General features: G+C 41.9%; 2 protein-coding genes across 2 annotated transcripts; one reads left to right on the top strand and one right to left on the bottom strand.

Annotated features, from left to right (window-relative positions):
• The first annotated feature begins 296 nt into the window (after nucleotides 1–296).
• On the top strand, nucleotides 297–6,030 carry il12bb (interleukin 12B, b). The gene is made up of 9 exons (XM_071906223.2): nucleotides 297–385; nucleotides 1,272–1,365; nucleotides 1,567–1,668; nucleotides 2,142–2,324; nucleotides 3,430–3,535; nucleotides 3,762–3,931; nucleotides 4,771–4,940; nucleotides 5,087–5,205; nucleotides 5,775–6,030. The coding sequence occupies exons 2-9, from the start codon at nucleotides 1,272–1,274 to the stop codon at nucleotides 5,800–5,802; spliced, it is 972 nt and encodes a 323-aa protein (XP_071762324.1). The 5' UTR covers nucleotides 297–385; the 3' UTR covers nucleotides 5,803–6,030.
• Nucleotides 6,031–6,531: 501 nt separating this feature from the next.
• On the bottom strand, nucleotides 6,532–12,733 carry ublcp1 (ubiquitin-like domain containing CTD phosphatase 1). Its single transcript, XM_071906222.2, has 11 exons — nucleotides 12,631–12,733; nucleotides 11,999–12,304; nucleotides 11,587–11,678; nucleotides 10,951–11,036; nucleotides 10,713–10,828; nucleotides 9,646–9,744; nucleotides 9,304–9,341; nucleotides 9,008–9,106; nucleotides 8,737–8,853; nucleotides 8,466–8,593; nucleotides 6,532–8,253 (listed from the first exon to the last, which is right to left on the bottom strand). The coding sequence occupies exons 2-11, from the start codon at nucleotides 12,228–12,230 to the stop codon at nucleotides 8,226–8,228; spliced, it is 1,035 nt and encodes a 344-aa protein (XP_071762323.1). The 5' UTR covers nucleotides 12,231–12,304; nucleotides 12,631–12,733; the 3' UTR covers nucleotides 6,532–8,225.
• Between the last annotated feature and the right edge of the window lie 1,133 nt (nucleotides 12,734–13,866).

A 13,866-nucleotide genomic window follows, 5' to 3' on the forward strand; every position in this document is an offset into this window, starting at 1 on the left:
AGGTAATGATATCATTCACATCTCAGTATGCACACGCACAACACACACACACACACACACATGCACACACACACACATCTGCATCATAGCTTGGCTTCACTACCTCTGTGATCCTGAATTACAAACACGCAGACAAACAACCACAGGCCCTCAGCTCACACACACACACACACACACACACACACACACACACACACAAACTGAACCGGCAGTTCCTCTTGTGCACGTTGGGGTTTTTCGACCTTCTGCTTCGGTCCAATATAAATACTAGTCTGTCATGCTGATGTTCACAGAGACAACCTGAACACACACTCGTACACGCGGTCAGATCTCAGCACAACCATCTCACCATCTCATAAAGTCACGGTCAACTCCAATTGTCAAGGTAAGATCAATAGTTATATTCAGACTCATTTTCTTGTATCTACTCTACTTCTTTCTTCTTTTCAATTGTTTAATCTACTTAGTATATTTTAATCTTTTTGAACAACAGGCTCTAACATTGACCTGGGACTTTCAATGAAAGAAACAGACAGAGCATGAAAAGCAAAGCACTTTATAGGTTACTATGAAGACATTTCCTTACAGAATAGCTACAGTTTTAAGACATTATTTGTGTTTTTGAAATACTGTCTGAAGATTTAAGGTAGTACATTCATTTTCCAAAATAGATTATATTAGTATTTTGGAATGAAACCCTGGAATTATTGTCATCCAGGAAAATAATCTTTGAATGGAATAGTTAAAATACCTGCTGGCTCAGAAAGTGGAAACTCCTTTTTTCAAGGTCTGATTCTTGAACGATTCTTCAGCTGTGGGTCGGGACCCCAAATGCGTCTTGGGCTTATTTCATGTCTAATAATACTAATAATAATGATGATGCATTTTATTTGTATAGTGCTTTTCAAGGTACTCAAAGATGCTTCACGGCAAGAGGCAAATTACAATTTAAAACATTAAGTCTGGTTCCCAGGATGACACAATATCAACTCACTTTGGGTCCCTGTCTGAAAATGTTTAAGAGCCTTAACCCTATAGGATGTTAAAATCAGCAGAATAGTCAAAGTTAAACTCAGATATACCTACCTCTTTTTGTCCTGTCCTGACTCCACTGAATTATACAGGAAGATGGGGTCACAGTATACCCACCTCAGCAGTACAGCCACCATCCTAATTACTTCTACACCACTGGCTAGGATTACAGTAATTAGTATGGGGACAGCAATAAAATATACCATCATACTATACTAACTTGGTGTCCTCTCCACCAGATGCGAGCTTTGCTCCTCATGGTCCTGTATGTGGCGCTACACTGCGCCAGCTCTGATAGCGACCAAGAAAACATAGAGACTCTCATGGATCAAGGTAACTCTCTCTTTCTTTCTCTCCTGAACAATCTGCTTCCTGGCCACCTGGCTCCTCATCCCATTTTGTAAATACTGATTTAAACCGGTCCTTGTGTGTGTGTGTGTGTGTGTGTGTGTGTGTGTGCATGTGCGTGTGCGTGTGTGTGTGTGTGTGTGTGTGTGTGTGTGTGTGTGTGTGTGTTGTCTACCACTGAACTAGTTCTGGTCCTGAGGGTGCCCCATGGTCCAGGTACCAGGTTTGACGTTCCTCTGATCTGTGGAGACGCCTATGAAAACCAGCCTGTGTTTTGGAAGAAAAACGGTAATACAACTGTTATTACTGCTATTATTACCACTACTACTTCTACTGCAACTACTACTACTGCCACTACTACTACTACTACTTCTACTAGTATCGCTTCTATTACTACTACTGTTACTACTGCTACTACTACTACTGCTAGTATTGCTACTATTACTACTACTGCTACTACTACTACTGCAACTACTATCACTATTACTACTACCATCACTACTACTGCAACTGCTGCTACTATACTACTAGTGCAACTACTACTGTACCTACCTCTATACTACCACTACTACTAGTAATACTAGTACTAATAATAATAATCATAATAATAATCACAGAAACAGATTACATCCCCTGACTTGAAAGGTTAAGAAAGTAGACGGACTAGTGAGATGGCAAATTTGTTCTGTGTTTTCTGTGTTTACTTGACATTTCTAAGCACTGACGTCTATACTGTATATCCACCCATGTCCCTGTCTCAGGTAAGGAGCCCCGGCCAGCTCTGCAGGGGAACCAGGTTAGCGTTCTGGTGGAGGAGATGGACGGAGGGAACTACACTTGTCACCTCAGCCCAGGTGGAGAGTACCTCAACCACACTCTGATCCTGGTCCAGCTGGACCCAGACAACATGACCGTCATACTGGAGGAAAAAGATCCTGGAGCAGGTGAGATAAGAAAGACAGAGGGAAAAGAGGAAGGAAGGCAGGGGTGGAAAGGGGAGACAGAGAGAGAGAGGGAGAGAGAGGGAGGAAAGGAGGGGGGGAAGGAGAGAGGGAAGGAGGAAGATACAGATGGAGAAAAAGACAGACAGAGAGAGAGATAGAGAAAGATTTGTTGTCCAACTGAGCCCAGGCAAGAGAACTATTTCACTATAAAGGACACAACACTGAACATGGAACAGATTAGATGAGAAAGATGGAGGGAGAGGTGAGATAAAGATGCAAAGAAAGACAGTGGGAGTTGTAGTCCAAAACCAGACAACACAGTCAAGATAAGATGACCGGATAAACAGCATGGCACAGGTAAAAAGAACCGAGACGGATAAAGGGAGGATCAGAGATAGAGTGAGGGTCAGATGGAGGGTATGTAGAAAGGAGGGAGGGAAGAAACAGGTGGATAGAAAGAGAGAATGTCAGACAACACAGTGATAGTAGATGAATGACAGGTAGTAAAAACAGTGGGATAGAAAATAATGGAAGGAAGGAGAAGAAAGAGACAGCAAGACACTAAACAGACACATGCTTTAGAAAAGAGGTAAAAACAGTAACACAGCCGGCCCGCACGTGTGGATATTGGTTTATATCATTATGTCTCAATGAAATCTCCGCTAGCACACATTACTTTCAGGATTGGTTATGAGGTCTGACATCGCTTATTGCAGGTTTAAGACTCATAAGCCCTGTTGCTTCCTGTCACAAACAGGATGGTGTTTCTTCAGTCAAAGGACTTTTCTATCGCTTTGCTGAAGAGGATAAACCCCTTGGACTGAAGAAACACCATCCTCCTCCTGATTTGTGCCGTGAAGCATTTTCTCTTTGGGCTGTAGCGTTCTGAAACCCAAACCCATTGGCACAAATGTGTGAAGAAGCGCTCTGTCTTCACTCAACACACCCCGGCAAGAATTAAGATAAAACTAAAAACCCATTGGATTAGGAAGAAAGAGTCGTAAATGGTCCATTGGAGCGCTCAACAGAAAATATTACACAAAGAGAGGGAGAGAGAGCAAGTTAACCACAGACCACTAACGGTGGCGTGTTTCTGTCCCTCTAGGTCACATCCACTGCTCAGGATTCAACTACAACGGCTCCTTCCACTGCGGCTGGACGAGGACGGCCTCTCGATCCCAAGCCACTGTGCTCCTCGTTAGGGCAGAACGGTGAGGACAAAAACTAAACATGTCAATACTTATCCAGCTCATTTGAATCAGTAGTGACAAACCAAAGCTCCTGTATAGATCAACCGGTAGAGCATAACACATAACCCATGGTGAAAACAGAAAATCTAAGGTGCTTTGAGTAAAACACTCCACTAATATCAATGGGTCAGCTGTTATTAACAAATACCAGACAGTCTAGTGCTAACCAGTCTTGTCTTTAACCCAGTAATTCTCAGGAGACTACCTGTGAGCTGGACGCTGACGGCTCAGGTGTTCACTGTGAGGATATCAGCTGCCCATTTAACGAGGAACAACATCGCATCTCCCTCACCGTTTACATACACAGCGACTCTCGACTGGAGGCATACACAAAGGCTTTCTACCTGAGAGAGATAGGTAAGCCATTGCTTGTGTGTGTGGGTGGGTGTGTGTGTGTGTGTCAAAAAGTATTTATCAGTATGTTTTAGGGTTTGTTTTTGTCTAGTTAGGCGTGAGATGTGTGTGGCTTGTCACATGAAGACAATGCAACGAGTGCCAGGAAACCTAGAAAACAATTATTTGAAGGTTTAGTGTATTTTTCTGTCATTGCTGTTTGAATTTATCTGGCACATCCTGCAAGTACTGTTTGACCTACGTCTGTGTATGTATGAGTGTGTGTGTGTGTCAAAAAGTATTTGTCAGTACGTTTTATGGTTTGTTTTTCTCTAGTTAGGCGTGAGATGTGTGTGGCTTGTCACATGAAGCCAATGAAAACCTAGAAAAATGTATTGGAAGGTTTAGGGTATTTTTCTGTGGTTGCCATCTAAATGTATCTGGCACATCCTGGAACTACCATTTGACCTATCTCTGTATATTGTCTGTATATTTTGTGAGTGTGTGTGTGTGTGTGTTTGTGTGTGTGTGGGGGGGGTCTTTCTGGTTGGCTCCTGTTGCTAGTTAGACACCACAGATGCTGAGCTCTTTACCTTGGTAATGAAATAAGCGAGAGAGATTCCTCTTCCTCTCTAAATGGACTGTAATTCTTTTTAGTGAGGGTGAGTATTGATTTCTTTGTGAAGTGAGGGGTAATGTGACCATGTTGTAACCCGCCCACCCTCTTGCCCTCCTCCTCCCTCCCTCCCTGACCTACCTCCTCCTGCCCCCTTCCTCTCCACTCCGCTGTCTTTTCCCTCCACCCCCTTCTTCATCTCTTTTCTCTACTTCCCCTCCCTCCACGTCTTTCTCCATGTTCTCAGTGAGGCCGGAGCCACTCCCTAACCTGCGTTACAGTGACGGGGCGTTGTTCAGCTGGGACTACCCCGACTCCTGGGAGAAGCCCTGCCGCTTCTTCGACCTGCAGTTCCAGGTCATGGTGGTCCACCATGAAGTGACTTGTGACACTAAAGACCCAGACCACATTGTAATGGTAAGAAAAACAAGCACGCATGCTGTAGATATTTTATTCAGGATAAATTTCACCACTGTGGAAAATTGTGTGAATATTTGTGCTCTACTCTGTTGAATGTCTTCTAACGTCTCTGCCTTGTTTCTTCTTCCCTGATGCATGTACAGAGCGACAACACAGAAAAAACTAACTATGCGGTCAATGTCAAACACAAGAGGTTTATTTTCTGTGTGCGGGCGCAGGATAAGTACACCAAGGGGCCATGGAGTGACTGGAGCTTCTATACGTGAGTATATTATATGAACTGAAATAAAGACTATATATTACTAGAACTGTTAGTGAATAAAGCATTCTGACTAAGTTTACTGGTAGAAATGAAAGAAATATGAGCTGTTTTGATTAGGTTTATTGGTTGAAATGCAAGAAATAAGAACTATATTGATTAGGTTTATTGGTTGAAATGCAAGAAATAAGAACTATATTGATTAGGTTTATTGGTTGAAATGCAAGAAATAAGAACTATATTGACAAACCTTTTTAGTAGAAATGCATGAAATAAGAGCCATTTTGACTAAGTTTATAGGTAGAAATGGAATAAATAAGAACTATTTTGATTAGGTTTATTGGTTTAAATGCAAGAAATAAGAACTATATTGACAAACTTTATTAGTAGAAATGCATGAAATAAGAACCATTTTTACTATGTTTATTAGAAATGCAAGAAATAAGAACTATTTTGACTATGTGTTACTAGAACTCTGTTGGGTTCTTTGAATATCAGATAGTCAACCATCACGTAATACCAAAACTTACCACAGACTGATCTGATGCATTCTGTTCCATTCCTGCCCCCAGCGTGAAGAAACACAAGATGCACCACTAGCTACCTTCAGTGGGCTGAAGGAAGGACAGATGTAAGGACAGGAATGCAAAAAGTTGATCAACCTCCTGTTTTTAGTTTTCATGAAACAATGTTTTCTAATCAATTGCGGATGTGTACCTGTACAGTATTTATTCTTGTTGTTCATTCATTTTGTCTCTATGTAACCACATGAACATGGCCACAATTGTTTGTAACATATCAGTGAAATAAATGACTCATTCCTCTCTAGCTCTTGTAACCTCCAGTATGTTATTTATTAATACCCTTACAGTGGAGAGTCGCACTTGCTGCATTTTATCTGAATGTAGAAATGCACAATTATGGCTAAAATGGCTTCCCTTAACATTTTATAAACTTTTGCTTGATATTGTGATCTTAATGGTTAGTCTTGATGATTTGAGAAACACATTGCTAATACCCTATGACTACTCAGTGTAAATGAAACAAAGAACACTACAGGTTATTTAGTAAAAAAAAAAAAAAAAAAGGTTTATTCTCATATTTACAGCCAGGATATCAGGGATGTGATGAGGTTAACACAAAAAGGCAGGAAAACAGGAATCTTCTTGAGAAATGAATGGGAGTTGAATGTCCAAGAGACCTGAAAACCTGACAAAATCTGAAAAATCACATCCCTGATGTTTCCAAGAGGTTCCAGGTACAACTTGTTCATAATGTGGAGTAGCCCCCAACCCCCTCCCCCCAACCCCCACCCGTCCTATGGTACTGTTCCCCAACACGCCCCCTTCTTCAGCCATAACTTAAAACCAATGATTGGTCAGTGACAATGAGTGCAGACACATTAGTTTCACATGCTACCGGATACAAATGCAGATTGGTGAAGTTGCACATGTGCTGTAGCCTGTAGATGTCCATATCTGTTTGTTATTCTCTGATCCTCATCCCTCATCCCCACTTTGCTAATTAGCGTCCGGAGGTACCAAAACAGTTCAATAAGAACTCTAAACAATATAACCGAGTTTAGTAAGTGCTGCTTCAAAAAATAGAAATGATCATTAACGTGCGTCTGAGTGTGTGTGCCAAGCCCTGGAGCAGAGCCAGCCTGTAACAATCAAACACACACAGAAAAACACAAACTCACCTCTGGGCATCTATGCACACACACCCATCCACCCCTGTAAACCTGACCATCTACGCATGTACATCTAACAACGTTCTACAACTCACAGGCCTCGGTCCAGTGACCCCTGCATACAAGTAACAACAGGTAACACAATTTTCCAACAAAACACAGGTACGTATATGCCCATTCTTTTGACGAAAATACTGCAGTGTGAAAATGACCCCTTAGCCACAATCCGTTCTGATTTGAACGTTTCTTTTTTTTCTCACAGTAGCTGTCAAGATTATTGCATATCAGTACATGACAAATAGTGTATATTGTAGGCATTTGTAAGATATTCATATTCAAAGATAAGAAATCTTTGATTTTTACAGTTGCCCTCCGCCCGTTCTTCCATCAGTCCCATTGTTCCCGTTTCTTCATCTCCACTGCTGTTTGAGCACAGTGGACTTATAAAACGTGCTGCCGTAGAAATCACGTTTATTATATTACACATACATCCTCACTTCTTAGGACAGTGTTTGAGGCAGGCTTTTACATAGTTTTTTTATTTTTTTTAAATAATTTTTACCCGTTGAATTTCCCTGTTTTATTGTTTTTAATCCTTGTTTCTCGTTCATGTCTAAAATTTGAATTGGTTTTAGTTGAACTTTCTCTAAACCTCTCAGTCTCTTCAGCAGGAACAATGGGCAACATCTCAGTTCGCTACAGGGGTGGAGGGCACCACTTAATGACCTTACCTAGGTCAAATAGTATTTGCCTCCATTTTAACCTGCTTGGAGTACCAGAAAGGTGTGGTTTGCCACACGGAACAATGAAATGAGTACCAGAAAGTTTAGACAATCACAGGAAAGCAGATGAAAGTCATTTTGCTTACTATTCTGTGAATGACAAGCAACTTGGCACTATCTGAACTGTCCTGACGCAGTAAACCTCACCCATAAAGAACTCCAAGCAGGTTACAAAAATCCAAACAATTATCTGCAAGTACTATTTGACCGTGGTCTGCAGGCCATTATCAAGATGTGTCTGAGATACCTGACTGAAGTGTGTGTGTGTTTGTGTGTGTGTGTGTGTGTGTCTGTGAGTGACTAGGGAGAGACAGAGAACATGCAGATATATAAATAGGGAAGCCCATCTCAGTCCTGAGCTTTTGTGTGTTTGTTGGTTAAGTGTAGGGTTTGTAGTAAGGTATGGGATGAAAGAGCTGTTGTAGTCGAGTTTGTGTGGGTGCGTGTGTGTCTGTGTGTGTGTGTGTGTGTGTGTGGACAGGGTGATGGGACGGTAACGTCCAGCACTGCACTTTGTCCAGGATGGAGTCCATCAGAGTCGTCTTCTCTCAATGGTTCTGCCTCTTAGATAAGTACCTACGCGCACAGACACACACACAAACATACATTTGTTAGATTATCATGCTGATATACTACATTTTTAGACATTATGTGTGACATTTTTATTTTTTATCTTATTTCTTTTAATGTATTGTTCTGTTGTTTGTAAAGTACTTTATAAGACAGTTTTGACAAGTGTTATATACATGTGATTTATTATTATTATTGGGTAGCCTGTGTGTGCCTACCTCTCCCAGTGTTTGTGGTTGAGTCCAGTGAAGTCCTCAAGCTTGGCGATCTCTTTGAGGTACTGAGCCAGTTTATACAGCTCCCTGTCCTTCTCCCTGTTCAGATGGGCCTTCATGAAGGGCCGGATCTAACACACACACACACACACACACAGGGTTAAGTGTTAATCATTGGCTACCACCAGAAACATTTCGACAAAATATGTGCATAATGATGACAATGATGGTGAAGAGGAGGATCAAAATCATGATGATGATGATGATAACCTACCTTCAGTCCATTCTGTGGGTTCATGAGGAAGTTTCGTCCGATGTCATCAAACATAATTGTGTTCTTCCTGCTGTAAAATTCTCCATACTTCCCCCATATGACACCCAAAGGCTTCACCTGGAGACACACATGCAGTTAAATGCAGCAAATGGGTGCTATCACCCACACACAAAGCAACAAACTCGTACTATACTCAGACGTACTATACATGTGTGTGTGTGTTGGGGGAGGTTGACTTTATGTGTGTGTGTGTGTGTGTGTGTATACTAACCTCCACCACCCCTCTCTTAGGTGTGTGTACTGTGATCATGGCTGCGCTGTCCAACATGAACGTGATCTTGTAGTTAGGGTTGTCCGTTACTCCCAGCTCCTACACACACACACACACACACACACACACACACACACATACAGTATATTACAGGTAAAATTGATTAACAGTGCCACCTTTTGGCTATGAAGAGTAAATGGTCAGAAGTACAGTGACACCAGATTACAATTACATTATTGAAGATAACACAAAATAATACTCTTGCAGTCAAAGAATACAAAAAGTAGAATCCTTACTTTCATTTTGGCATCAATCCACTTCATACTTGTAGCAGCTAAAGGAGAGAAAACACACGCATGACTTGTATATTCCACAAGCAGCAATTCCTGGATACCAACACAGAGGAATTAAAAAATAGCCAATGACCACTAGTTATGAATTTAGCACTAGTGAGCAAAAGCTAAAAACAAATAATGCATTGACAGCTGTATATCAAAAGTTGCATTTCCCCTGCCTGGCCCCTGCAGTAGAGGAGAGGAGAGGAGAGGAGAAGAGAAGAGAAGAGAAGAGAAGAGAAGAGAAGAGAAGAGAAGAGAAGAGAAGAGAAGAGAAGAGAAGAGAAGAGAGGAGATACATACACCAGATGACAATGTCATAGTCCTCGTAGGCTGAGGTCAGAAACTCGTGGAGGAACGGCCTCATCAGCTCCTGACCCGTCTCCGCACACGACTTGTGATCTAAACACACACACAGGATGTAGACATCAGTTCACCGCGCCCAAGGTTAAACTGACAACTGATGAGCTGACACAGAGTTATAGATTTATCTTTGGCAGAGCATCCTGTGCATCCAACAGTCGTCACACCAGGAGTTTTCCAGTGCCCTTGAAAAAATGCTCTAGCAACCCACCACACAGTTTCTAACGTCTTAAGTACTGCAATCACTCACCCAACAGTGTACTGTCAGTGGTGTCGTATTCTAAAGCAGACAGTTACAGCTAAGTGACCAGACTGATTGGCATTTCAGTCAAATCAATAAATACATGCACAATGTACAATGCTTAGCGGCTGCTCGGCAAAGCGAACCATTCAACAGAGATATGAGATAGGAGAGAGATAGGATTTTCATTCATCAATATATTGCTGCCAAAGTAACTGTGATATATATAAACATCATAAACAAATGAGACCATGGTTGAGGCGATTAATAGAATTAAAACACCCCCCCCAATCTAGCAGATTTCCCACAAAATCCGACCCAGTGGCACACACACACAATGTAAAATGCAGTGTAGAGGCCAGTAGGGGCTCCCAGTCTTCTCAGTGTTGCTCTCATTCATTTACGGTAATTATACCAATATCACAAAATTAGTGTAATAATGATTTATTGATATTAAAATGCTACATGTAGCATCTTTAAATCAATCACATTGATCCTCAACCCTATGGGCCTTCCTCAGGTTGTGGCCAAATAAAATGTGCATGTGTAACCACATAAATAAAAGCCAAACATCAGGTATACAGTCAGCGCCATGTGGAAAAAAAACATACAAAGACAAGAAACAGTACAGATACAGTACTGGAGTAAATGCTATGTAATGAAAATGTAGCAATAACAAACGTGTTTAGTGTCAGTGTGCTATGGCCTAACAGGCCCTATCGTGTCAGTAATGTTCCAGTCAGAGTATAGTAACTTAGTAACTTACCAAACAGTGTGTAGTCCACATCCAGCACCAGAAGCCTCTTGCCTTCTCTGGGAGGGTTCAGCTCCTCCACCTTGTAGTCTTTCACTCTGCGGGCTATTTTAGCCAGGTTCTCCTCTCTAGAGATAAAGAACGCACATTGTTTCTCACACTCACACAGATATACTGTAATCATCCACCCTGTGAACCAGCTATAGATACAGATATAGCACACAGACATAGACACACACAAAGATCTGACCTGTTCTCCACTTCAATGACCTCCTCCTCGATGTCAAAATCATTCACCACGTCATCGTTCTCTGGGGGAGGGGCTAAAACCTCTTCCTTCACAAAACAAAACACATGCACAGTTACAGCATACCTCTCGGCCATATGGAACCATTAACATAGAGTATATAGTTCATAAGCAGATATTAGATATTAGCAGTCTGACAGCGAACCAGCCAGCTAGTCCGCCAGTCAGTTGGTCAGCCAACCAGCAAGCCTTAAAACAAGACAACCGGTTAGTCAACCAGCTAGCCAGATAAACACCCAACCAGCCACTCGTTAAGAAAGCTAGTTAGTGACCAGCTGGCTAGCAAATCAGCAACCAGCCAGTTGACGAGTCAGCCAACAAGCTCAAGAAGCAGCTAGTCTGCCAGCCAGCCAGCCAGCCTCTCAAATAACCAGTCAGTAAGAATACCTGTCTGTCAGGTTACCACTCACCAGGCTCCCCTCTCAGGTGAGCGGCATGTTAGGTAATGATGATTGAACCAGCAAGTTAGCCAGTCACTCAGACATATACAGCCAGTTCATTGAGTAACAAGTCACTAAGTCAGTGTCCAAACCAGATAGCTTGTGAGTCAGTCAATTAATCTGTCAGCCAGCCACCTACCAGGCTCTCCTCTCTGGTGCCCATCATCATGATCTTGGTGTTGGGCTTCAGCTTCAGAGAGCCCAGCTTCACCTCATCCTCCGCTGGCTTACCTGGAGGGAGAAACAGATGAGATGGGGAGGGGATGGGGATGGGGAAGAGAGAGGGATTCATTTATAGTTTAGTAGTAATCATTTATAGAGAGCACAGGCAGATGTGGAAGAATTGACACTGTTGGCACTCATGTGGATAACAGACTGAGAAATGGATACTTTGTACATATCAACACACATCATTTGAGTGTGGATAGGGTTTAAATGCAAGAACACAAAACTTGAAGAAGGTGAAATTCGTCTATTTAGCATGTCACATGGCATTATTTGCACTAGTTGCACCAGGTACAAAGCTCTTGTGAGCTCTAATGACCTCTAACCTTTGACCTTGAGTCCCAGTAGTTTTTGTCTCTCTGGCAGCACCCCGGTCAAGGTCTTAATGGACTGTTTCAGGTCCATCACTGTGTCCTCCTCAGACAGAGAACTGATGGAGTACTCCTGACCGCCCCACTTTATGATCACTGATACTGACATGGCTGCAGGAGGCTCTTCACACACATACACACCCTTGGCTGCAGCTGGAATTAGGCTGGCAGGTAAGCACACACACATGCACAGACAAGTGCACACACTCACAAGCAAATAGTTCCAGCTGGAGTAACAAACGCAAACATACACACATACACCTGGAAAAGAGAGGGGCATAGGCAAAGAAACATGAGACGTGTCAGAGTGCCACACTTTGTAATGTAGCTTGAACACAACATAGACAGTAATAAAGAGACACAAAGAGCAAAACAAGGCATTGCTGCTTTTAAGCATGTGTTGACTTTGGCTGGCTAATTCACGAGACAAAGCCAAAGGCCCCCTAATCAGACCAGACACGCGTCCCTGATGTTGATATTTTTAGCATGAGATGGCTAACATTGACTAGCAGCAAGGTAAACAGTCGAGGTAGCGAGCCAGCTAGCTAACGTTAGCTAACTACGCTGCACGGCTTGGGCATCCTTACCTTGTATAGAAAGATAACAAGTAATGTTTGGCAAACACTGTTTGATTCCTTGGAAAAGTTGAATGAATGAAGTTCGCCGTCCAGTTTCATTCAGTCGAGATGTGCACTCTGCTCTTCCTGGCGTCCCAAGCCCTGCCGGTAGTGACGTATGACTAATGCTTTGTTACCATAGTCACCACTCCCAGAAACATAGGATGGAAGTATTATTCACATAAAAAAATCTTTCAGTAACAACTTTCAGTCTCTAATGTAAAGACCTGCCCCCGTAAAACTGATTTGTTTGTGCATATTAAGATTGCTTATGTCACGTTTTTAATGGCAGATCTCAAAGACTACTCCTTCATCCCTAAAATGTTGTATGAAAAGCATTTTGCCCACTAAAAATCACCAATAAAAGAGTAAGTGTGCCAAATCTTGAATATTTGCCTACACCTTTGAAGTGCTACACAAATCATTGTAGATTTGAACAGAAACAAACTGAAGAAACTCAGTGAGCCATTCTCTTGAACTGAAGGTGCTGCTTCTCTTTTTTTTTATGAGTTTTGTAGGCTATTGTGCTGGGAATTTAGGGATTTTCAACATTTTGAGTGTTTATATAACAAAATGCATTCATAATTTTTGAGTGTTATTTGAAGTGAATTGTATGTTAACCATATGTGAATTTAGCTAATGGGATAATAAAGTACATAGGCTATAAGATTTTAATCGTGCCAGGTTTTCTACAATATATGGTCCCAATATATGGTCCCACATGAAGCGCCATCTCTGTCATATTCTGTCAACAAGTTCAATATACTGTAAATATTGAATACAACTTCCAACGACAGCTGAGATGGAGTCATATCTTGCCTCTAATTGTCTGGCTCTTTTTCACAGGCTGTTCACAGCTATCTTATGAACTTGTCCAAGGCTGCCAAATATCATCATTTCTAACTACAATGCTTCAGTTTGACAGCAAAACACCCCACCCCATCTCGCTTACACACAAACGTTTGTCTTGCTATACTTGTAGGACATTGACTGCATTCATTTCCTAACCCCTAACCTTAACTCTCATCACTGCATGCCTCACCTTGACCCTTACTCTAACCTAAACCTAATCCTAATTCTAACTTTAACCCTAACCCTTAATCTTAATCATATAATCTATCCCCTTTGTAGCAGTGAAGACCAACAAAATGTCCTCACTTTGGAGGATTGTCCTCATCTTTCTATCATTGTTCCCCATAAAGATTG

The sequence above is a fragment of the Centroberyx gerrardi genome, chromosome 11, assembly GCF_048128805.1.
Source record: "Centroberyx gerrardi isolate f3 chromosome 11, fCenGer3.hap1.cur.20231027, whole genome shotgun sequence".
Taxonomy (NCBI): domain Eukaryota; kingdom Metazoa; phylum Chordata; class Actinopteri; order Beryciformes; family Berycidae; genus Centroberyx; species Centroberyx gerrardi.

Bases quoted from the DNA above. Each gene is read 5' to 3' on its own strand.
- il12bb (XM_071906223.2), top strand. From the start codon at position 1,272: ATGCGAGCTTTGCTCCTCATGGTCCTGTATGTGGCGCTACACTGCGCC. The intron at 1,669-2,141 runs GTAATACAACTG...TCCCTGTCTCAG, and splicing joins TGTGTTTTGGAAGAAAAACG to GTAAGGAGCCCCGGCCAGCT. The intron at 5,206-5,774 runs GTGAGTATATTA...TCCTGCCCCCAG, and splicing joins AGTGACTGGAGCTTCTATAC to CGTGAAGAAACACAAGATGC.
- ublcp1 (XM_071906222.2), bottom strand. From the start codon at position 12,230: ATGTGTGTGTGCTTACCTGCCAGCCTAATTCCAGCTGCAGCCAAGGGT. The intron at 10,829-10,950 runs GTCAGATCTTTG...CTTTATCTCTAG, and splicing joins GTCATTGAAGTGGAGAACAG to AGAGGAGAACCTGGCTAAAA. The intron at 9,107-9,303 runs GTAAGGATTCTA...GTGTGTGTGTAG, and splicing joins GGATTGATGCCAAAATGAAA to GAGCTGGGAGTAACGGACAA.